Here is a 25734-nt window from a genome sequence, read left to right as displayed (position 1 = left end):
AGGAGAGAAGACACGAATGGAGAGAGTTGGTAGACCGCCAGACGGAGTGGATTTGGAGCGAGGGTCCGAGGGTCGGTACACTCGGAGGAGGTTGACGGGGAACCAGTGAACTGAACAGTGAGCTCCAACGTTGCGCATTTGGCTGTTTAATGAGAATGGGCCTTTCTCTTTCTTTGTTTTCTTTACTAACCATTTAGTCAAATTAAAAATTACAAAACTCAATTGTTTAATCGCATATTGTGTACTGTTTGTTATTTCATGGTACTCATTTGTAATAGAGGACACATCATGCAGCATCCACCCAAACAAGATTTCTCAAGTTTGGCCAGGCCGAGGTCTGTCTTCCCCTAGACTAAGCCGCTAGCCAAAGTGAGAGTTACAGGGGTTTATATGATTATAAGAGGCAGTAAACAGACAGTATCTTTTTCCCAAGGTTAAAATGTCTAATACCACTCCCATCAGGGAGGAGGCTACGTAATATCCACGCCAGGACCACCAGACTCAAAACAGCTACTTTCCCCAAGCAGTAAAGCTGATCAACACCTCCAGCCACTAACCCACCCCTCCACACCCCCAACCACCACTACTTTATCATTTCCTGTCAGTCACCTTATGTACAGACACTCCTGTGCCAAGCGTCACTTTATGGACATACAATCAGTCTATGTATATAAACTATCTCATGCATTTATATTTATTGTGCTTTGATTATTATTATTATTGTGTTTATATCTTGTGCTGCATCGGATCTGGAGTAATAATTCTGTCCTGACGAAGGGTCTCGGCCTGAAACGTCGACTGTACCTCTTCCTAGAGATGCTGCCTGGCCTGCTGCGTTCACCAGCAAGTTTGATAAAGTGTGTTAAATAAATAACAGATGAGGTACAAGGGGGAGGTGGGGCATTAGCAGAAGTTTGCGAGGTCCCCCTCCCACTTTCAAATCTCTTATTAGCTCTTCTTTCAGTTAGTCCTGACGAAGGGTCTCGGCCTGAAACGTCGACTGTACCTCTTCCTAGAGATGCTGCCTGGCCTGCTGCATTCACCAGCAACTTTGATGTGTGTTGCTTGAATTTCCAGCATCTGCAGATTTCCTCATGTTTATGTAATTATTATTTTGTTTTCCTTGACCCTTGTGCACTGGAAATGACATTAAACCACCTTGAACTGAATGTATTTAAGGAGAGAGGGGGTAACTTCAAAGGAGATGTGAGGGACAAGTTTTTTTTTACAGAGTGGTGTGTGCCTGGTATGTGGCGTCTGGGGTGCTATAGACACAGATACATCAGGGACTTTACGAGACGTTTAGATAGACACATGAATGTGAGGGGAATGGAAGGCCAGGGACGCTGTGTAGGCAGAGGGGATGAGGTAGCTGGCCATTTGACTGGTTCAGCACCACAGTGAGGGCCGAAGGGCCTGATCCTGTGCTGTACTGGTCTGTGTTCTGTGTTCAGCACTTACCCAGGAGCACCAGCTTGGTTAGAGTCTCCGACCGGTCGACATAGTCGCGAAGGGTGAAAGAGGTCGGAGGGAGGAGTGGACTAACTTCGATGCGCAAAGCTTCTTCTTCAGACAGATCTTGAAATGGAGACTGCGATGGGACATCGTTGAATACTGGAATTTAAAAGGAAAATCAATTTGAGGAATACAATTCCATAGTGAGCAAATGTTAAAAAGTGTGCTGAATGATGAGGTGAGAGAGTTTATTTATTTTATTTAGCTACAGTGTGGAACAGAGCTGTCCACCCCAACAAGCCATGGCATCCAGCAACCCCGATTTAACACCAGCCTAGTTACAGGACAACTTACAAAAACTAATTAACCTAGTAACTGGTATGAGAGAAAACGAGAGCACCAAGGGAAACCCACTCAGTCATGGGGAGAACATACAAACCCCTTATAGACGGAGCTGGAATTAACTCTGAACTCAGGAACGCCCGGTGTCACGTTACCCTCTCCGCTACTGTGACGCCCCAGTAGTTTGAACAATTACCCCCCCACACGTACAGAATGATGGAGGAATTCAGCCGCTCAGGCAGCTTCCATGGAGAGGAATAAGCGCTGACGTTTCGGGCAGAGACCATTCAGCAGGACCCAGGAAGGGGGTAAATAATTCTGTTTTTATTTTAGGAATCTCATCAAATGCCTCAGTAAAATCTATATACAATGTATCCACTGCTCTATCTTCATCGATGTGCTTTGCCATACCTTCAAAAGAATTCAGTCAGGCTCTGCAGCATAATCTGCATCCCACAAAGCCATGCTAACTATCCTTATCAGAATATGCTTCTCTAAATGCTTGTAACTGCTGACTCTAAGAAATAATGATCAACAAGTCAATATTTACTGTGTATGTCCACAAAAAATGAATCTGGTGACATATGTAGTTTTGACGATAAATTTACTTTGCTATTTGTACTGTATGTGTAGTTTACTAGATTTCTCATGATAAATGATTATAAATGCTCTACTTTCTATCTACACATGACTGTGTGGCTAGGCATAGCTCAAATACCATCTACAAATTTGCTGTCGATACAAACATTGTTGGTAGAATCTCAGGTGGTGACAAGAGGGCGTACAGGAGTGAGATGCCAACTAGTGGAGTGGTGCCACAGCAACAACCTGGCACTCAACGTCAGTAAGACGAAAGAGCTGATTGTGGACTTCAGGAAGGGTAAGACGAAAGAACACATACCAATCCTCAGAGGGATCAGAAGTGGAGAGAGTGAGCAGTTTCAGGTTCCTGGGTGTCAAGATCTCTGAGGATCTAACCTGGTCCCAACATATCGATGTGGTCATAAAGAAGGCAAGACAGCGGCTAGACTTCATTAGGAGTTTGAAGAAATTTGGCATGTCAACAAATACACTCAAAAACTTCTATAGTTGTACTGTGGAGAGTATTCTGACAGGCTGCATCACTGTCTGGTACGGAGGGGCTACTGCACAGGACTGAAAGAAGCTGCAGAAGGTTGTAAATCTAGTCAGCTCCATCTTGGGTACTAGCCTACAAAGTACCCAGGATATCTTCAAGGAGCGGTGTCTCAGAAAGGCAGTGTCCATTATTAAGGACCTCCAGCACCTAGGGCATGTCCTTTTCTCACTGTTACCATCAGGTAGGAGATACAGAAGCCTGAAGGCACACACTCAGTGATTCAGGAACAGCTTCTTCACCTCCACCATCTGATTCCTAAATGGACATTGAATCTTTGGACACTACCTCATTTTTTTTTAATATACAGTATTTCAGTTTTTGCACTTTTTTACTGAATTCAATATACGTAATTGATTTACTTGTTTATTTATTTATTTCTCTCTCTCTCTCTCTCTCTCTCTCTCTGCTAGATTATGTAGTACATCGAACTGCTGCTGCTAAGTTAACAAATTTCAGGTCACATGCCGGTGATAATAAACCGGATTCTGATTCCGATTCCTCAACATGGTAATGAATGGATAGGGATAGGGGCTGGTCCCTTCTGTCAGTCCTGCCTTCCAGTGTTCACCCCGTGGGAAACAGGCTGAATTACCTTCAACAGAAGCTGCACATGCACGAGATAAGGAACTGCTGCAGGCTTGTCCTTACAGAAACATGGCTCCAGGATAACATCCTATGCACCATCAATCTACAGGCCAGGACACTCAGGGGCTTGGGCTAGATTAATTTTTGTGACTGTTTGTATTTCTGCTGTCATAATTATATGTGTTACATCTGCTGTTGGTTCTGTGTTTTGTGCCTTGGCCCTGCAGGAACACTGGTTTGTACGGCTGTATTCATGTGCATGGTTGAATGCCAATTACACTTGAACTTGAAGATTTCAAATCTAGTTAACATCAATGAGCAAGCACACTATTTTCACCAAAAAAATTTCTAAACAAAGTGACACAGCTTACCGAAAGGTTGCAACTCATCATCCAGACGAGGCAGTTCTGTTTTCTCATGGTCATAATCTGTATATTGCAACGGTGTGAAGTGGACAGCGTCGCGTTCTCTGCTTGGTGGTGAATCTGGTGCTGAAGAGCTGAAGTTTGGATTTCTCAGCCTTCGCTGGCTTTGGAGGAGGGAACATCGATGCGGATGTACACCAGTCCGAGACTGAAGGGTGTATGACGCCACGGGAATCACCTTCATCGTTTTGTTTGAAGAAAAAACCAGACCAGAGATTCTCATTGAAGACCACCTGCAGCAAATGCAGCGAAGCGCTGAAGACATTTTTCACTCAAATTAAGATTCTGCGAACAAGAAAGTTAATGCATTAACTGTGAGTTGTATTCTTAGGGAATGCCTTAGAAGTTCATTCTCTAACTTTATATTTCAACTGTTAGGAAATTCTGAGCAGTGTGTGTCTGCAGACTCTACAGTAAAAACCACAGAGATCACCGGGGTCTTCCCCCCCCCCAACGGCCTATAGCATTGTTGAGCATCCCTACCATCCATCCCACAATCTCTTTGACCCACTACCGGCAGGAAGGAGATACAGGAGCCTCAGGACGAGGACTGTCAGACTGGATAACAGCTTCTTCCCTCAGGCTGTGAGACTAATGAATACCCTGTCACTACCAAGATCTTATCACTAGGAGAGCAAGCTGTTTACTGTTTACCTGTGCTGTGCACAACGTACATTCTAAATGATATTTTATCAACTTATTTATGGTAATATTTTGTTTTATGTGCTGTGTGTGATGTATATTTTGCAGGTGCACTGTGGTCCAGAGGAACGTTGTTTCATTTGGTTGTATTTATGTATAGTCAGATTAGTTCCTGAGAACACTCAGTCCTCGTTTATTGTCATTTAGAAATGCATGCATTAAAAAATGATACAATGTTCCTCCAGAATGATATTACAGAAACACAGGGCAAACCAAGACTAAACCTGACAAAACCACATAATTATAACATAGTTACAACAGTGCAAAGCAATATCGCAATTTGATAACAGCAGACCATGGGCACGGTAAAAAAATGTCTCAAAGTCCCGATAGCCTCATCATCTCACGCAGACGGTAGAAGGGAGGAACTCTCCCTGCCATGAACCTCCAAGCGCCGCAAACTTGCCGATGCAGCACCATTGAGAGCACCCGACCGCAGCAGACTCTGAGTCCGTCCGAAAACTTCGAGCCTCTGACCAGCCCCTCCGACACAGCCTCTCCGAGCACCATCCTCTGCCGAGCACTTCGACCCCGTCCCGGCCGCCGAGCAACAAAGCCGAGGATTTGGGGCCTTCCCCTCCGGAGATTTCGGATCACACAGTAACAGCGGCAGCGAAGCAGGCATTTCAGAAGTTTCACCAGATGTTCCTCCATGCTCTTATGTCCGTCTCCATCAAATCAGGATTGTGCATGGCACCGTACTTGACAGAGAACAGACATCACCCCTGGAGTGGCCGCTGCGAGCTGCGTCGCGCCGCCATCTTCTCCTCCCGCCAGATGACAATAAACTTGAACTTGATGTCTGATTTGTTCAGTCAGTCGTTAAAAAAGCTGAACGTGCAGACAAAAAAAATCAGCTGTGCAGAACTCACCAACTAAAAAAAGCAGCCAGCTCAATCACCCCAGACATTCTCTCTTGTCCTGTCTCCCATAGAGAAGACACAAGAGCCTGAAAGCACATACCAGCAGACTCAAATACAGCCTATCAGACCCTTGAACGGTCACCTTGTACCATAAGATGGATGCTTGACCGCGATATGATGCTGCACTTTACCGTTTGCCTGCTTTGCACTTTCTCTGTAACTGAAACTCTTTATTGCTCAATACACTATAAAAGCATCCGATAGTCTTGCCAGACCATGGATCTGCGCCTGGAAAGATTTGCTCCAGGGCGCAGGCCTGGGCAAGGTTGTATGGAAGGCCAGCAGTTGCCCATGCTGCAAGTCTCCCCTCTCTACGACACCAATGTTGTCCAAGGGAAGGGCATTAGGACCCATACAGCCTGGCACCAGTGTCGTCACAGAGCAATGTGTGGTTAAGTGCCTTGCTCAAGGACACAACACGTTGCCTCGGCTGGGGCTCGAACTCACAACCTTCAGATCACTAGTTGAATGCCTTAACCACTTGGCCACGTGCTCACAGTAAATAATAATTTATTCTGTATAAATAGTATGCAGGGCAAGTTCTTCATTATACCTCGGTACATGTGACAACAAATAATATTTATTTATAGAGACTTTTCATACAGATGACATAGCTAAAATGAAATATGAAAATAAAAGATAAAACAAAAATAAACATGAAATTAAAATATAAAAAAGATTCAAGGTTAAAAATAGGCTTGAGCTGGCGTTTAAAAGTGCCAACTGTGTGTGTCCCCTTGTGTTTTTAGGTACAATATAGAGTTTCACAGTTTAGTTGGAAAAGCTAATAATAAATAAACCAATCACAACGCACCAATTTACAATATTTACAAGGTACCGATGAACCTTTGACGGCCGCACTGCGGGAGATAGCGAGATCTAGATCGGGATCGGGATCAGGATCGGGATCGGGATCGGAGTCGGGGCCGGGAAGACTCGGAAAGAGCCGAAATCCACTTCCGGGAAGAGGGCGCGAGCCATTGGACCACGTGACCAGGCGAGCTCCAGTAGGAGAGACTACCGCACCTCCGACTGAGGGGGGTACAAAGAAACACATCCTTCGCTTTATTCATTTTTTCCGCATTAAAGAGAATATTTAACAATTACATCATTATTACCATTTGTAAATAGAATTCCTATGAGAGCAGCTCTATCCATCTGGGAGTGAAAAGTCGGGGAGAGTTTGACGCTGGGGGGTGCCTCCCTGCGCCCCGTCTTGTGTCTCCGCTACTCCGAACGGGCGGGTTATAGGACCCGGGAGAGGCGGCAGAGAGCTCCGCTACCGCGTACACCATTGGAGCGCCAGCAGCCAATCATAACAGGGCGCGGCCGACCACGTGGGCAAGCGATTTCGGCTTCCATCGCGGGACAGCCCATCGCAGAAAGGAGCGGGGGTGGACACAGAAATACCTTCCACCTTTTGCTGAGTGTTACCATGTGTAAACAGCTCTGACCAAAGAGCAACAGTTTATTGCAGTCATACCCCACTCCTGTGATATCGGCTGCGGTGGTGTGAGAGTGCAGGGTGGTTTGTGGTTGAGAGCGGAGTGAATCCCCCCCGCGGCCGGTCTGTTTCCCGGCGCCCGTGGGCGGGCGGGCGGAGGGACCCGGGGGAGGCAGCGGCGGCGGGCGGGTAGGGCGCTGCGGCCATGGCGGCGGCGGGAGGCAGCCGCACCATCAGCAAGGACGACGCCGAGTACCGGCTGCATTTCCGGATGATCAACGAGCAGCAAGTGGAGGACATCACTATCGACTTCTTCTACAAGCCGCACACCATCACCCTGCTGACCTTCACCATCGTCAGCGTCATGTACTTCGCCTTCACCAGGTAGCGTGGGCGCGCCCGGCTCCGACCCACCGGGGCAGGCCGTGTCCGGCAGCTCTGCTCCAGCGGTCACCCCGCCCGGCTCCGACCCACCGGGGCAGGCCGTGTCCGGCAGCTCTGCTCCAGCGGTCACCCCGCCCGGCTCCGACCCACCGGGGCAGGCCGTGTCCGGCAGCTCTGCTCCAGCGGTCACCCCGCCCGGCTCCGACCGACTGACCCACCGGGACAGGCCGTGTCCGGCAGCTCTGCTCCAGCGGTCACCCCGCCCGGCTCCGACCCACCGGGGCAGGCCGTGTCCGGCAGCTCTGCTCCAGCGGTCACCCCGCCCGGCTCCGACCCACCGGGACAGGCCGTGTCCGGCAGCTCTGCTCCAGCGGTCACCCCGGCCGGAGAGGGGGCCTGCTCGGCAGAGTGTGTCCGAACGGGTGGCTGGGTCACACGTGAAGGCCAGCAGCGGGCTGTCTGAGTATTGGAGACGCCCGCATTGGGAGCATTTAATCGGCGGTGGGAGCTTATCCCCTCCCCGTTGTGATACTGAAGGGACCGGAGCTAATTAGTGAAAGAATATATTGTCAGGGGTTGTTCAGAGGCCCGTGGACAGTTTACTGAGAGATGGGCAGGGACAAATGATCAACCTGAGGAACATTACAGCAAACCTAATACAGTGATCACTGTTTTGTTCCAGTTTGTCATCTGACTGTACCTGTATACAACCAAACAAAACAACGTTTCTCCAGGTCATAGTCAAGTTTTTTGTCATCTGACTGTACATGTATACAACCAAACAAAATGACGACGGTGCACCCACAAAACATAAAACATAAGAACATAAGAAATAGGAGCAGGAGTAGGCCATCCGGCCCATTGAACCTGCCCCGCCATTCAATAAGACCATGGCTAGATCAAACACAGCTCAAAAATGAAGTTATTACCACATGTAAATTGATAAATATGCATACAAGGTGCAGCCCAAGGAAACAGTAAACAGTAACCAACTCATTGTCCTGAAGGGACCTCTGTAGTAGTGGCAGGGTATTCATTAGTCTCACAACCTGGGAGAAGGAGCTGTTACCCAGTCTGACATTCCTACTCCTGATGCTCCTGTCCTCCTTCCGGATGGTTGTGGGTCAGAGAGACTGTGGTAGGGTCCCTCAGTGCTTCATGCCCTTCATCTGCAGTGTCCCCAGTAAATGTCACAAGTATGGGGGAGAGAGCAATGAAGTGATATTAATGGATTTGCCAAGTGTGTGCACGAGTAGCTTGACTATATTCTTTGTCCTAATGTGATTTGTTTGTTTAGGGATGATTCAAGTCCAGAAGACAATATCTGGAAAGGTGTTCTCTCAGTCGTGTTCTTTTTTCTAATTGTAAGTGTCTTAGCATTTCCTAACGGTAAGTTTCTGATTGTTATTATCGGGAATTGTGATTAAACACAATTCTTATAAAGTAATTTTTGCACATTCTTCAGCTTTGTTTTGTAAAATATACTGCTGAGCAGCCTTTTAAATTCAATATTTCAGGTCCTTTCACCCGACCTCATCCAGCGATATGGAGGATGGTTTTCGGTAAGGCCAAGTGACTGTTTTCTCTTACCTGTCTTTCTGAATTATGGATTTGGTGGACTGATTGAAAGTTCCTTTCCATTTAAAAAAAAATGTATTTAGAGATACAGGTGGGAACAGGCCTTTCTGTCCCAATGACCCCCTCTGCCCAGCAACCCACCGATTTAACCCTTGCCCATTCAGAGTACAATTTGTAATGACCAGTGTGTAAGTCTTTGGACTGTGGGTGCAAACCCATGCGCTCACAAGAAGGATGTACAAGCTTCTTACAGATGGAGCTGGAGTTGAATGCTGAACTCTGACGCCCTGAGCTGTAACAGTGCCAGGCTAACCACTACTGTGGAGCCCTATTTTGAATTTATTTTGTTTTTGAGGGTGTTTCGCAATTGGCATTATGCCAGAGTCTTCAGTGGATTCGTCATAGATCAGAAGATTTTGTTTCCAGATAAACACAAGAGATTCTATAAATGCTGGAAATCTTGAACAACTCACACAAAATGTTGGAGGAGCTCAGCAAGTCAGGCAGCATCTATGGAGGGAGAAAAGCTGTCGATGTTTTGGGTTCAGACTGAAAAGGAAGGGAGAGGGAGACAATAAAAAAGTGGGTAGGGAAGGTGTCTTCTCTCTTTATTCCATTCCTTATTCTGGCTTCTCTCCCTCCTTCTCGTCTCCTCGCAGCTCAACAATTCCCTCTGGTTCCCCTCCACACTCTCTCCAATCAGATTCCTTCTTCTTTAACCCTTTACCTCTGCACCTATCACCTCTCAGCTTCTTACTTCATCCCCCTCCGCCCCCATTCCTCACCCATCTGGCTTCACCTGTCAGCTTCTTGCTTGCCCTCCTTCCCCTCTCAATGTTCGAAGCGAAGGCAACATTCCGGCACCAACGTTACATGCAATGCTCAACAGAACAACATAAACAACAACAAACAAGTCCCCATTCCTCCCTCCCACCCAGCCACCTACATACACAGTCCACCAACTCCAGTCCTCTCATCGTCCGGGGTCCCAGAACAGATCCCTGCTATTTGTATTTGTCAAAAGCTGTAAGTCTGTTTGTTTATAGATTCAATACAGAATAGACTCTTACTGCTCAGCAACCCACCTGTTTAATCACAGGACAATTTATAATGACCAATTAACCTACCAGTTTTTGAACTGTAGGAGGAAACCGTGTGCAAGGACTTTTTGAAATCAGGATTGGATTGAGTGCTTATTTATTCTGGAGACCGCTGTATGACAAAACTCTTCGGAAGGTTGGCTATCCCGATGGTGACCTTGTTATGTATCTTGTGTAATACTGCAGGTCTCAGCGTGCTTTATTTCCTCTTCCTGGTGTTCCTGCTCTTCCTCAACTTTGAGCAAGTGAAATCGGTCATGTACTGGCTCGACCCAAATCTGCGCTATGCCACTCGAGAAGCCGATGTTATGGTGCGTCTTGTAAGAAATAACTTTTCTCTCTGTGATTTAGAGATGCTTTTATCTGCAACCGGATGTGAAATGAAACAGGGCATGCTGGAAATATCGACATTTAAGAGAGGTTTGGACAAACATGGATGGAAGGGGTGTGGATGGCTGTGGTCCATGGGACAAGGTGGAATATCAGTTGGACTTGGGGGCTGCAGTGTTCAATAATAACTAAGGCAGCTTCTGCTGAGGGAGAAACAGTCAATGTTTCTGGTCAATATACCTTCTTTCATTCGTCACTGACAATCACAATGTTTGTAGTATTTTGCTTTTAAATGTGTTGCTTATTTGGGACAATTCCTAAAGAACAAAAACCCAGGATTCCCTTTGTTTATTTGGAACACTCTGCCACTTAATTGGGACAGGAGACTGTTGCTGAAAAGTTTCTAAATAGCATCAGTCATTTACATTTTTATGTGGCTGTTAGACACTTCGCTGTGCTTAGAGCACACAGATTTTTAAATAGCATCAGTTGTGTTATGTTATCCATTTGGGCAGATGGATGCCGAATTAAAAATCTATGAATTTTGGCACTACTTCATACAGGAAGGCAATGAAGGCAACCTATTATCTGCTCTAGGTGTCTGCACTAGTTTTGTTCATTTACAGTCAATCAAAAAGAAGACGGTAGCGTACGCTGGATGAATTCCTCTGTCAATAACTATTAGTAACTAATACACAGTTCTGTAGTAGTATTGGTAGTGTTCTAATTTGTTTTTTTTACATACATAACTTATTACTCAGTTAAACAGTACTTTAATTTTTTTTATATACCTTTTTAACTATTTCCATGAGATTTCGGCTAAATGGGACAGCTGCATAATTGGATCAAAATGTACTGGTTCCAATGTGTACCAATTAATTGAAATACACTTTATATATAAATATATAAAGTTGCTGGTTTCCTATAGTGATGCTGGATATCAACGTACAATACAAACTGGACGTTGCAAATCACATTCAATAAATGAACCATCAATTAAAATTGGGGAAAAAAGGTTCTGCAGTTTTATTTTATTGTCTCATCTTAAAATGGCAAAGATTTACCGGTGGAATTAAAAAATATTTAAGGTTATAAATATATTGGGCCCAAACCCGCTCCAAAATTCCAAATGCGGTCAGACCAATGAATTACATTTCAGAGACACCTGATTTCTGACAGGCTCAATCTCCCCACTGTCCTTCATAGCTCATTATTAATACTGTCCAGAATTTCACAATATTAATTGATGCATGGCTGTGTGGCTGATCATAGCTCCAATGCCATGTTTAAGTGTGCCGATGACACCGCTGTCGTAGGCCGAATCATAGGTGGTGATGAATCAGCATTTCAGAGGGAAATTGAAAATCTGACCTCACTCAATGTCAGCAAGACCGAGGAGCTGATTGTTGACTTCAGGAGGAGGAAACTGGAGGCCCATGAGCTTGTCCTCATCCAAGGATCAGAGGTGGAGAGGGTCAGGGGTCAGGGGTCGCCAACTTTAAATTGCTTAGTGTTATCATTTTGGAGGACCTGGCCTTGGTCCAGCACACACGTGCAATTGGGAAGGAAGCACGGCAGCACCTCTACTTAGGAGTTTGTGGAGATTCGGCACGATATCTAAAACTTTGACAACCTTCTAAAAATGTGTGGTGGAGAGTGTATTGACTGGCTGCATCACAGCCTGGTATGGCAACACCGATGCTCTTGAATGGAACTTATGACAAAAAGTAGTGGATATGGCCCAGTCTACCGGGGTAAAGCCCTCCCTACTATTGAGCACATCTACATGAAACAGCGTCACAGGAAAACAGCATCCATCATCAGAATCAGATTTATTATCACCGGCATGTGACGTGACATGCTCTCTTCTCACTGCTGCCGTCGGGAAGAGGGTACAGGAGCTTCAGGACTCACACCACCAGGTTCAGAAACAGGTTTTACCCCTCAACCATCAGGTACCTGAACCAGAGGAGATAACTTCACTTGCCCCATCACTGAAACGTTCCCACAACCCAGGGGATTCACTTTCAAGGCTCTTCATCCCATGTTCTCAATATTTATTGCTTATTTATTATTATATTTTTCTTTCTTTGCACACTGGTTGTCCGCCCTGTTGTTGGCGGTCTTTCATCGATTCCTTTATGGTTATTGCATTTATTAAGTATGCCTGCAAGAAAATGAATCTTAAGCTTGTAAATGATGGCGTATATGTACATTGTTAATAAATTTACTTTGAACTTTGTATATCTCCAGCATACAGGCACACAGCGTACATTGTGTGTTATTCTTTCCTTCAATGGTTCTTAGCACAAATAGCATTTTAATACCTTTTATATCTCTGGTTTTTGAAACTGTAAAAACAAATACTGGAAAAACTATAATTGTTTTTGTTGGCCTTTTAACAGAGCCACTATTAAAAAATTATAGGATAAAGGGTCATGGCATGAAGCGTGACTGTATTCCTTTCATTGATGCTGTTTGGCCTGCTGGGTTGCTTCAGCATTTTGTGTGTGTTGCTCTGGATTTCCAGACTTCCAGAATCTCTTGTGTTTAAGGTGTTTTGCTTGTGTTTTGTTTTTAATAGGAATATGCCATAAACTGTCATGACATAAGTTGGGAAAGGATTCTCAGCCACTTTGACATCTTTGCCTTTGGACACTTCTGGGGCTGGGCTATGAAAGCATTGCTGATTCGCAGTTATGGCCTCTGCTGGACCATCAGTATCACTTGGGAGCTGACTGAGGTACGGCCTTCGAGTTTTTAAATGGCCTAATTGTGCTGCTATATCTTATGGTCTTAAGAAAGCCTATCAAATATTGAAACACCTGGATAGAGTGGATGTGGAGAGGATGTTTCTTATAGTGGGGGAGTCCAGAATCAGAGGGCACAGCTCAGAATTGGGGGACGTCCATTTGGAACTGAGATGAGGAGAAACTTCCTTAGCCTGAGGGTGGTGAATCTGTGGAATTCATTGCCACAGACGGATGTGGAGACCAAGTAATTGGGTATATTTAAAGCAGAGGTTGATATGTTCTTGGTTAGTCAGTGCGTTCAAGGTTACTGAGAGAAGGCAGAGAATAATAAATCAGCCATGATGGAATGGTGGAACAGACTTGTTGGGATGACTGCCCAATTCTGCTCCCATGTCTTATGGCCTTGTGGAACATTCCTGCCACTGTCTGTAAGGAGTTTGTACATTCTCTATGGGACTGCGTCAGTTTCCTCCCACATTCCAGGGACCCGGGGCTGAGGGAGCTGTGGGCGTGCTATGTCAGTGTTGGAAGCTGGTGACACTTGCAGGCTGCCCCCAGCACACCCTCGAACTGTGTTGGTTATTGTGCAAATGTGGTAATTCACTGTATGTTCCGATGTGTGTGTGACAAAACTAATCATGATCTCATATCAGAGTAAAAGTGTTTATTCAGGAACAGGGCTAAAATATACTACCGAGGCAGTAACAAACTGCATGGATTTAAATTTAATATTCTAAGTGTGTAAAATATAAGAAACTGGTGCACTTTCAGAATTGTTTTTAGTTTAAATACAACAGGGGTGAGAGTTTATAAGGAGTATGCAACAATTCCCAAAACTCATTTAGACCATTCAGCCCATCGAGTCTGCTCTGCCCTTCCATCATGGCCGATTTATCAACCCTCTCAAGACCAGTCTCCTGTTTTCTCCCTGTAACCTTTGACACCCTGACTAATCAAGAACCTATCAACCTCTGCTTTAAATGTACTCGATGACCACCTCCGTCTGTGGCAATGAATTCCATAGATTCATCACCCTCTGGCTTAAGAAATTCCTTCACATCCCTACTACAAATGGAAGTCCTTCTGTGGTGAGGCTGTGTCCTATGGTTGTAGATTCCCCACTTAAAAGAATGAGATTCCCCCCCACCCCGGTATTCTAAACTCCAGTGAGGCAATATCAGAGCCTTCAAACGTTCCTCGGACGTTCATCCTTTCATTCCTGGAACCATTGTCGTGAAGCTCTCCCAGCCATCACGAATCTGCTCAGTACAATTGCATCAGACCGGAGCCAGTGTGGGGTTAACAGCCGGTAAATGGAGCAGCTGCTCTCTAGCTTGGCAGTGTCAAAGAGAAAATATTTTGTGTAGGAGCCATCAGGTGTTCCTTGGAGAATATTGTGACCGACCATTGTTGCTTATATTTTCACTGAGAATCAGAGTCAAGTTTAATATCACTGGCATATGTCACGAAATTTATTGTTTTGTGGCAGCAGTACATTGCAATTCATTATAATAAAACTATAAATTACAGAAACAGTGCAAAACGTGAACAAAAAAAAAAAGAAAAAAAGTGGTGTTCATGGGTTGATTGTCCATTCAGAGATCTGGTGGCGGAGGGGGGGAAGCTGTTCCTGAATCATTGAGTGCGTCTTCAGGCTCCTGGACCTCCTCCCTCCTCACTGATGTTAGCAGTGAGAAGAGGGCATAACCTGGGTGAAGGGGGTCCTTGATAATGGATGCCGTCTTTTCAACGCATCACCTTTTGAAGATGTTCTCGTTGCTTGAGAGGCCAGTGCCCATGATGGAGCTGGCTGAGTTTACAATTTTCTGCGGCTTTTTCAGATCCTGTACGGTGGCATCAGGATGCTCTCAGACAGAATTCTTTCTGTAGCACATCTGTAGAAATTTGCGTGAGTCTTTGGTGACATATCAACCCTCCTCAAACTCCTGAAATATCATTGATTTTAGAGTTACAACCTTGCATTTTTTGTGGTGAAGAAATCAATTTTCAGTCAGAACCGAGACGAAGAATAGAATTGTTTTTATAAACATCTTTTTTAATCAGTACACATCTTGCGGATGGCACTGTTAAAACTCGTGATCACCTGTGCGAGACATGTTTTTCCATGGCTCATCTGGGCTTCAGGTGCAGTTTCCAGTGAGAGACCGAGAAGACAACTCAATTCCCGAAGGGCGAGGACCTGCACTGGAGAGGGTGTGTTTATCGCAACTCCATTCCGACACCAGTTTGAGAACCCCACGTAGCGTTGTGTTTAGCTATTACAATTTGGGGTGTTGGAGTTCTGTCACTGTCGGTAAGGAGTTTGTATGTTCTCCCCGTGACCGTGTGAGTTCCCTCCGGGTGCCTTGGTTTCCTCCCACAGTCCAGTGCAGTACGGTACGGGTTAGTAGGTGAATTGTTCGCTATGAACTGTTCCACGATTGGGCTAAGGTTAAATGGGTAAATTGCTGGTGGTGCAGCTCCTTCACCCGGAAGGTGTTAATGATAGGTTTCTTGGCAGTGTGGAGGAAGACAAGGAACCTGGGGTCTGCTTCCATAGACTCCCCCAAGGTTGTCATGCAGACTGTCAGGGTGTGAGAAGGTGTCTGGTGTGCTGACTTTCATTAATCAGCTCCGTCATGGGTACCAGCCTCCGTAGTATCTAAGACATCTTCAAGGAGTGGTGCCTTAGGAAGGCGGCGTCCATTATTAAGGACCTCCAGCACCCAGGGCATGCCCTCTTCTCACTGTTACCATCAGGTAGGAGGCACAGGAGCCTGAAGACACACACTCAGCGATTCAGGAACAGCTTCTTCCCCTCTGCCATCCGATTCCGAAATGGACATTGAGCCTTTGGACACTACCTCACCTTTTTCTTATTTCTGTTATTTTGCATTGTTTGTTTTAACTTAACTATTTATTAGTGATATATGTATTAGCATTTTTCTGTATATTTATTTATCATGTATTTCATTGTACTGCTGCTGTAAAATTAACAAAGGATGACATATGCCAGTGATATTTAATCTGAATTCTGATTCATTAGTCAGGGGATTGAGTTAGAGAGCCATGAGGTAATGTTGCAACTCTATAAAACTCTGGCTCAGCCACACTTGGAGTATTGTGTTCAGTTCTGGTCACCACATTATCGGAAGGATGTGGAAGCTTTAGAGAGGGTGCAGAGGACATTTACCGGGTGCTGTCTGGATTGGAGATTACGTCTTATGAGGATGGGTTGAACGAGCTAGGGATTTTCTGTTTGGAGCAAAGGAGGATGAGCGGTGACTTGATAGAGATGTACAAGATGATGAGAGGCATAGATCGAGTGGACAGACAGAGACTTTTCTCCAGCGTGGAAATGGTTAATACAAGGGTGCTAAATTGTAAGGTGATTGGAGGAGAGTATAGAGGGGATGTCAGAGGGAGGTTTTTCTTACACACAGAGTGGTGGGTGCGTGGGACACCTGCCAGGAGTGGTGGTAGAGGCAGATATACTGGAAACTTTTTAAAATCCTTAGATAGGCACATGGATGGTAGAAAAATGGACGGCTAAGAATGGAAGGGATTGACTTCAAGTAGTTTAGAAGATCAGCACACCATTGTGGGCTGAAGGGCCTGTGCTGTGCTGTAGCGTTCTATATTAATTAATGCTGATTTTGTGCATTGAACATGCCAAGATTTCTGGAAGCCATCGTCGGGGTCTCTCTTTCACTCTCTCCCCTCATTCAGTCATGTACCAGACAGCGTCTCCACGTTGTCAAAGTCCTCTCCCATCCGTCCTACCATCCCTTTGACCAGCCATCAGGCAGAAGGTACCACAGCATAAGAATCAGAACGGTCATGCTGGGTAACAGCTTATGGCTGATAGATTTCTCAACACTTTGCTAACACCCAGATCACGTGGGTGCCCTAACGCTCTGCCACCCACTCTTCCCCAGGTCTCCAACTCACAGACACACTCTCTCCTGCACTGGTCTCACTTTTTGTCCTCCATTGCCGCTGATTTCTCCTATTTATACGACTGCTTATTTTATTATAAAAGTGTCAGTAACTGTCACAAATAAACAGGCAGCTCACAGTTTATGTCAACCTGTAAGTCTGCTGGCCGTGCCACTCAGGGACTTGTACTGATATTATTTTGTAACTCTACGTGCTGGATCATAGCTGTATGTACCTTGTGTGCCTCACCTCCCCCTCGTACCCCATCCGTTATTGCCCATCCTCTGGGCTTCCTCCCTTCCCCTTTCTTTCTCCCTGGGCCTCCTGTCCCATGATCCTCTCATATCCCTTTTGCCAATCGCCTGTCCAGCTCTTGGCTCCATCCCTCCCCCTCCTGTCTTCTCCTATCATTTTGGATCTCCCCCTCCCCCTCCCACTTTCAAATCTCTTGCTAACTCTTCCTTCAGTTAGTCCTGACGAAGGGTCTCGGCCGGAAACGTCGACTGTACCTCTTCCTAGAGATTCTGCCTGGCCTGCTGCGTTCACCAGCAACTTTGATGTGTGTTGCTTGAAATTCCAGCATCTGTAGATTTCCTCTTGTCAATATATTATGTTTCTCACCTTGCCACTGGAGGAACAATGTTGCCTAGTTTGCAGAGCATGCCTTATGGGAATAGGTTGAGTGAACTTGGCCTTTTCTCCGTGGAGAGATGGAAGATGAGAGGTGACCTGATAAGATGATGGGAGGCATTGATCATGTGGACAGTCAGAGACTTTTTCCCAGGGCTGAAATGGCTAACACGAGGGGATATAGTTTTAAGGTGCTTGGAATTAGGTACAGAGGAGGATGTCAGAGACAAGTTTTTCAAACAGAGAGGGGTGAGTGCATGGAATGCATTGCCAGCGAAGGTGGTAGAGGCAGATGCAATAGGGTCTTTTAAGAGACTCTTAGAAAGGTACATGGAGTTTAGAAAAATAAAGGGCTATGCAGTAGGGTAATTCTAGGCAGTTTCTAGAGTGTTACATAGTCAGCACAACATTGTGGGCCGAAGGACCTGTAATGTGCTGTAGATTTCTATATTTAGCTGTATACATGTGTATGTAGAATGACAATGAACTTGATTTCTCCCCGTCCCCAAATGCTTCTTTTTGTTTCCTTCCAGCTGTTTTTTATGCATCTTTTGCCAAACTTTGCTGAATGCTGGTGGGATCAGGTTATTCTTGACATCTTGCTGTGCAACGGCGGTGGCATCTGGCTGGGGATGGTGGTCTGCCGTTTCCTAGAAATGAGAACCTATCACTGGGGAAGTTTCAAGTAGGTATCATTCTGTTCATCTCTACTTTTTTAATAAAGCAATTTATGGCATGTCAGAATCCTTTACCCCAATGGGTCCAGACTGCTGATTTATAGAACAAGACTCTTAAACACTTCACCTTTCACCCTTAACCCTTGACTTCTAGTTCAAGTCTCAGCCAACCGCAATGGAACAAGCCTGCGTGCAGTTACCCTGTCATCATTATGTGCCAAGTTGTATGATGTGGGTGATCATGGTCTTTGATCATGATGGTTCTTGGAAAATTTTTCTGCAGAATTGGTTTGCCATTGCCTTCTGGGCAGTGTCTTTACAAGACGGGTGTCCCCAGCCGTTATCAAGACTCTTTGGAGATTGCCTGGCATCAGTGGTCGCATAACCAGGATTTGTGATGTGCACCAGCTGCTCATATGACCATCCACCATGGCTTCATGGTTAGGGTGGGGTGGGGGGGGGAGAGCTAAGCAGGTGCTATACCTTGCCCAAGGGTAACCTACAGGCTAGTGGAGGGAAGGAGCACCTTACACCTCCTTTTCGGTACAGAATGTATCTCCACCCTGCTTGCATTTACCCTATCTATACCCCTCATAATTTTGTGTACCTCTATCAAATCTCCCCCTCATTCTCCTGGGAACAAAGTCCGAATCTATTCAACCTTTCCCTGTAACTCAGTCCCAACAACATCCTTGTCAATTTTCTCTGCACTCTTTCAATCTTATTGTCAGTTTTGTGACCGAAACTGCACACAATACTCCAAATTAGACTTCACCAACATCTTCTAGAACATAGACCAATACAGCACAGGAACAAGGCCCTTCAGCCCACAGTGTTGTGCTGAACCAATTAAATTAGTCATCAAATGGCCAACTAATCTAATCTCTTCTGCCTACACAATGTCCATATCCTTCCATTTTCCTCACAGTTAATTACGTATCTAAATGTCCCTTAAAAGTCTCTAATGTATCTGCCTGTACCACCAGCCCAGGCACCACTCTCTGTGTGGGGGAAAAAAACATGCCCCTCACATTTCCTGTGAAATTACGCCCTCTCACCTTAAATGCATGCTCTCTGGTATGAGACATTTCAACCCTGGGAAAAAGATGCTCTCTATCTAATCTGTGTATGCCTCTCATAATCTTTTACAGTCATAGTCATACTTTATTGATCCTGAGGGAAATTGGTTTTCGTTACCAATGGACCTCTTATCAGATCTCCCCTCAGCCTCCAGCACTCCGGAGAAAACAACCCAAGTTTGTCCAACCCCTCGTTATAGCTCATGCTCTCTAATCCAGGCAGCATCCTGGTGAACCTCTTCTGCACCCTCTCCAAAGCCCCAGCATCCTCCCTATAATGGAGTGACCAGAACCGTATGCAATGCTCCCGATGCGGACAGATGCTTCACGTGAGCCTCCTTCGACCCTCTTCACCGAACCCTTCTGTGTCACACCCTAGTCCAGATCTTCCCAGCCTGGGGGTCCACAGACCCCTCGGTTAATGGGGGGGGGGGGGGGTCCATGGCATAAAAAAGGTTGGGAAGCCCTCCTGTAGTCCTTCCCATCTCATGGTTACCCGGCTTTCCTCTTCGTATCAGCAGCTGATAAATGGAGTGATGTATGGCAGCATAACAGTTAGCATGATACTTCACAGCACCAGTGACCCGGGTTCAATTCCTGCCACTGCCTGTAAGGAGTTTACACACTCTCCCTGTGACAGTGTGCGTTTCCTGGGTGCTCCAGTTTCCTCCCACAGTCCAAAGACTTGAGGGTCAGTAGGTTAATTGGTCACAGGGATGTATTTGGGCAGAGTGGGCTCGGGCCGGTTGAACCCGTACCCTGCTGTATCTCTAAATAAAAAAGGAATTAAAACCTTCGTTGCAATGTGCAGTCTCACCACTGTCAAGTGAAGTTACAAAGAAATGAAAAAAAATATTGTGTGATCATAAATAGCAACAAAATGCAGGAAACAGATTGGGTAGATTCAGGGATATATGTGATAAACTCAGTTAATGGTAGCTAAGTAGCAGAAATGGTGCTGATGATGCCAAGGTCATGGGTTAGGCTCCATGGAAGTACAGCGATTAACATGACGCTGTTACCGCTCGGAGCGTTGGAGTTCAGAGTTCAGTTCCAATGTCATCTGTAAGGAGTTTGTATGTCCCTCCCGTGACTGCGTTGGTTTCTTCCAGGTGCTCCGGTTTCCTCCCACAGTCCAAAAACATACTGGTTAGTAGGTGAACTGGTCATTGTAAATTGTCCTGTGGTTAGGCTGGGGTTATATTGGTGCGTTGCCGGGCGACGTGACTCGGTGGTGGGAACGGCCTGTTTCACACTGAATCTGTAAACAAATAATTGACAATGAATGCATGGATAGATAGACGGAAAGAACAGCAATAATTACCAGGGAGACTAACAGTGAACTTGTTATGAGAAGAGATTAAATAACATAAAGAATTAAAATATCCCCATCTTTAGCAGTAATCTTATTTTTATGACCCGAGGTTCTCTACCCTCATGGGTATATCTTGTATGATTCCAACAGCTTCTCAAGTTCAAAGAAAATTCATTCAAAATATGTCATCTTCCAGGCACTTACATGGATATACTGAAATAGAACCGAATTTATGAAAGGCTTTACTTAACCAAGACTGACAAACGTGCAAGAGGACAGATTGTGCACATAACAAATTTAAACAAAGTAAATGATGTATACTGAGTTGTAGAGTGCTTGAAACTGAGCGTGCAGATTGTGGAGTGCTGCAGCATTGAGTGAAGTTATTCACACTGGTTTAGGAGTGATCCTAATCTCTCTCTGATCCCAACAAATCCTTTCATAATCCTAAGAGCTCTACCAAGCTCCCCACTGCAATTCCTCTTTCTCTCAGGTTTTCTTGATGACTATCTCTTCGCTGTTTCGTATTATAGAAGGGAATCTTTTCCATGCTATCTTCAAAGTTTCTCTTTGGGTAAGGTGGAAAGACAGAAGTGATTGGACAATTTTCATATGTCTTCATGTTTCACAAAACATTTTTGGTTTTTAATTTATTTCGTCGCAGATATGGCCACTGCTGTGGCTTTTAAATTAAAGGCATCTGTTAGTCTTGCGAGACCGTGGATCTGCGCCTGGAAAGTCTTCACTCTCCAAGGCGCAGGCCTGGGCAAGATTGTATGGAAGACCAGCAGTTGCCCATGCTGCAAGTCTTCACTCTCCATGACACCAATGTTGTCCAAGGGAAGGGCATTAGGACCCATACAGCTTGGCACCAGTGTCGTCGCAGAGCAATGTGTGATTAAGTGCCTTGCTCAAGGACGCAACGCATTTCCTCGGCTGGGGCTCGAACTCACAACCTTCAGGTAGCTGGTCTAATGCCTTAACCACTTGGCCATGTGCCCACACTGCTGTGGCTTAGTTTCCTTCTTTTGTTGAAGTGTGCACCTGGACACCAAAATCCTGCAGGCACTTACTTTTCATGAAGTCTTTGATCTGATTAATCTATCTGATAGAGTGGCATGGTAGCGTAGCGATTAGAGTAACGTGATTACGGTAAGACTGGGGTTCAATTCCCACTGCTGTATGTAGGAGTTTGTATGTTCTCCCCGTGACCGTGTGTGAGGAGTTTGTACGTTCTCCCTGTGACCGTGTGTGAGAGTTTGTACGTTCTCCACGTGACTGTGTGTGTAGGAGTTTGTACGTTCTCACCATGACCGTGTGTGAGAGTTTGTACATTCTCCACGTGACCGTGTGTAAAGAGTTTGTACGTTCTCCACGTGACCGTGTGTAAAGAGTTTGTACGTCCTCCCCGTGACCGTGTGTGAGAGTTTGTACGTTCTCCACGTGACCGTGTGTAAAGAGTTTGTACGTTCTCCCTGTGACCGTGTGTGAGAGTTTGTACGTTCTCCACGTGACTGTGTGTGTAGGAGTTTGTACGTTCTCCCTGTGACCGTGTGTGAGAGTTTGTACGTTCTCCACGTGACCGTGTGTGAGAGTTTGTACGTTCTCCCTGTGACCGTGTGTGAGAGTTTGTACGTTCTCCCCGTGACCGTGTGAGAGTTTGTACGTTCTCCCCGTGACCGTGTGTGAGAGTTTGTACGTTCTCCACGTGACCGTGTGTGAGAGTTTGTACGTTCTCCCCGTGACCGTGTGTAAAGAGTTTGTACGTTCTCCCCGTGACCGTGTGTAAAAGTTTGTACGTTCTCCCCATGACCGTGTGTAAAGAGTTTGTACGTTCTCCCCGTGACCGTGTGTGAGAGTTTGTACGTTCTCCCCGTGACCGTGTGTGAGAGTTTGTACGTTCTCCCCGTGACCGTGTGTGAGAGTTTGTACGTTCTCACCATGACCGTGTGTGAGAGTTTGTACGTTCTCCACATGACCGTGTGTAAAGAGTTTGTACGTTCTCACCATGACCGTGTGTGAGAGTTTGTACGTTCTCCACGTGACCGTGTGTGAGAGTTTGTACGTCCTCCCCGTGACCGTGTGTGAGAGTTTGTACGTTCTCCCTGTGACCGTGTGTGAGAGTTTGTACGTTCTCCACGTGACTGTGTGTGTAGGAGTTTGTACGTTCTCACCATGACCGTGTGTGAGAGTTTGTATGTTCTCCACGTGACCGTGTGAGAGTTTGTATGTTCTCCACGTGACCGTGTGTGAGAGTTTGTACGTTCTCCACGTGACCGTGTGTAAAGAGTTTGTACGTTCTCCCCGTGACCGTGTGTAAAGAGTTTGTACGTTCTCCCCGTGACCGTGTGTAAAAGTTTGTACGTTCTCCCCATGACCGTGTGTAAAGAGTTTGTACGTTCTCCCCGTGACCGTGTGTAAAAGTTTGTACGTTCTCCCAGTGACCGTGTGTGAGAGTTTGTACGTTCTCCCCGTGACCGTGTGTAAAGAGTTTGTACGTTCTCACCGTGACCGTGTGTAAAAGTTTGTACGTTCTCACCGTGACCGTGTGTGAGAGTTTGTACGTTCTCACCATGACCGTGTAAGAGTTTGTACGTTCTCACCGTGACCATGTGTGATAGTTTGTACGTTCTCCCCGTGACCGTGTGTAAAGAGTTTGTACGTTCTCACCGTGACCGTGTGTAAAAGTTTGTACGTTCTCACCGTGACCGTGTGTGAGAGTTTGTACGTTCTCACCATGACTGTGTGTAAGAGTTTGTACGTTCTCACCGTGACCATGTGTGATAGTTTGTACGTTCTCCCCGTGACCGTGTGTAAAGAGTTTGTACGTTCTCACCGTGACCGTGTGTAGGAGTTTGTACGTTCTCACCGTGACCGTGTGTGAGAGTCTGTACGTTCTCCCCGTGACCGTGTGTGAGAGTTTGTACGTTCTCCCCGTGACCGTGTGTGAGAGTTTGTACGTTCTCCCCGTGACCGTGTGTGAGTTTGTACGTTCTCCCCGTGACCGTGTGTGAGAGTTTGTACGTTCTCCCCGTGACCGTGTGTGAGAGTTTGTACGTTCTCCCCGTGACCGTGTGTGAGAGTTTGTACGTTCTCCCCGTGACCGTGTGAGAGAGTTTGTACGTTCTCACCGTGACCGTGTGTGAGAGTTTGTACGTTCTCCCCGTTACTGTGTGCGTTTCCTCCCGGCCCTCCAGTTCCCTCCCACATGGTGACACGTGTGGGCTGTCCCCAGTGTAATCTTCACTGATTTGATTCGATGCATTTCGCTGCATGGTTCGGTGTACATGTGACAAATAAAGCTAATCTTTGAGATATTAATCTTTAAAAATGGGTCACCTTTAACTTCTCTGAACTGTTGGCTTTGCCAATCTCGTTGTATTCTTTTTCTTTGCCTGTCCATCCACACTGGGTGGCCACTTTATCAGGTACATCTGTGCACCTGTTTGTTCATAGAGATAGCTTATCGTCCAGTCATGTGGCAGAAACTCAGTGAGTACTGTTCCAACGTTTAACTGAAACCCAGTGGAGTTGTCCTTCATATAATAAATGACTGTGACAAAATCTTAACTCAGTGGCCACTTTATTAGGTACAGGAGTAGAACCCAGTGTGGTCTCTCAATAACAGGGTGTTTTCACCCACAGAACTGGATGTTTATTTTTTCTTTGTCACACTATTTTCTATGAACTCCAGAGCCTGTTTCCTGGGGTCAGCGGATTGCCACGTTGTTGAAACCACCCCGTCTGCGACCAGTCATCATTCCACAGTCAATTCTAATGTTTGGTCTGAACAACAGCTGAACCTCCTGACCATATCTGCATGCTTTTAGACATGGAGTTGCTCCCACGTTTAATTCAATTTTAGTTTAATTGTCATTAATCCATACATGAATACAGCCAAGGTGGAAAACACAGTACCAACACACAGTCACACACCGCACAATGCACTCATAGCATGTACAAGGGAGCAAGATATCAGTTAAATACAGCCACACAATCAGATATAGTCCAGGTCCTGAGCCCAGGAGTGCTGCAGAAATCTGTAGTTGACCACAATACAGCTTGCCTTGTGCCGAGCGAACACTGGGGGTGGGATGGCAGCACTGACTCCAGCCTGGGTGCTGTACCTCAGTGCCCTGGAGGAGCGCACGGGCTTCGTCGCCTCGCTCCTGGTGGCTGTGAACATGCAACACCGTGGCTTGAGGCCCTGTCTTCACTGCCACCAAGGGGCCACATAGCTCTCCCAATGTCCACCTCTGCTGCTGGCCAGTAAATCAGTGAATCGGACTTACACCACTGCACATTAACAATGTCCAAAAAGATCTTGCAATCCCAAGAAAAGCGACTAGGATGACCTCTCAGTGTTAGACTGCGCACTGCCTGTCTGCCTGCCCACTGGGATATTGATCCACCTCGGAGTCATTCTGTTCCTCATGGCTGAAGAATTGGAGCAGGAGGCAGGGATTCAGATCTCTGGATAATTGGGACCCCTTCTGGGGCAGGTGGGACCTATACGAAAGGGAAGGGCTCCTGTTCACTCCGAGGTGGATCAATATACGAGCGGGCAGGCTTACTATAATTAGCAAAAATTAGTGGGAAGATAGAGGATTGGGAAGTTTTTCTAAAACCTACAGAGAGCAACTAAAAGAATCATTAGAAGGGAAAAGATGAAATGTGTGGCACAGGCAGTAATCCCAAGATTACTACCTTTGAGGTCCTGCTTCTCAGCTTCCTTTCTAACTCCCTGTATTCTGTTTTCAGGTCCTCCTCCCTTTTTCTGCCCATGTCGTTGTTACCCATGTGTACCACGACTTCTGGCTGCTCACCCTCACTTTTCAGGATATTGTGGACACATTCAGAAACATCGACCCTGGCACCTGGGAGGCAACTACCATCCATGTTTCTCTTTCGCGTCCACAAAATTGCCTATCTGTT

The 25734-nt window shown here is 45.9% G+C and overlaps 2 protein-coding genes across 3 annotated transcripts in view; one reads left to right on the top strand and one right to left on the bottom strand.

The window, feature by feature from the left end:
* The window catches only part of mterf3 (mitochondrial transcription termination factor 3), a 48057-nt gene extending 41521 nt beyond the window's left edge, over positions 1-6536 (bottom strand). The window contains exons 1-3 of the mRNA XM_072251716.1: positions 6385-6536; positions 3892-4230; positions 1462-1614 (exon numbers count right to left, since the gene is read on the bottom strand). Of these exons, the coding sequence (XP_072107817.1) occupies positions 1462-1614; positions 3892-4210 (472 nt within the window). The 5' untranslated portion in view covers positions 4211-4230; positions 6385-6536. The remainder of the gene's footprint in view (positions 1-1461; positions 1615-3891; positions 4231-6384) is intronic.
* A 634-nt stretch (positions 6537-7170) lies between these two features.
* Positions 7171-25734, top strand: part of LOC140194342 (phosphatidylserine synthase 1-like) — a 52358-nt gene continuing 33794 nt past the window's right edge. Inside the window, exons 1-6 of one of the 2 annotated variants that reach the window (XM_072251714.1) lie at positions 7171-7398; positions 8696-8787; positions 8916-8960; positions 10263-10387; positions 12991-13149; positions 18262-18413. In XM_072251714.1, the coding sequence (XP_072107815.1) occupies positions 7220-7398; positions 8696-8787; positions 8916-8960; positions 10263-10387; positions 12991-13149; positions 18262-18413 (752 nt within the window). In that variant the 5' untranslated portion in view covers positions 7171-7219. The remainder of the gene's footprint in view (positions 7399-8695; positions 8788-8915; positions 8961-10262; positions 10388-12990; positions 13150-18261; positions 18414-25734) is intronic. The other variant, XM_072251713.1, reaches the window with a different exon arrangement.

This window comes from Mobula birostris, chromosome 1 (assembly GCF_030028105.1).
Source record: "Mobula birostris isolate sMobBir1 chromosome 1, sMobBir1.hap1, whole genome shotgun sequence".
Classification (NCBI taxonomy): Eukaryota; Metazoa; Chordata; class Chondrichthyes; order Myliobatiformes; family Myliobatidae; genus Mobula; species Mobula birostris.
Note: the sequence above shows the minus strand (reverse complement) of the source record. Positions and strands in the feature narration are given on the sequence as shown.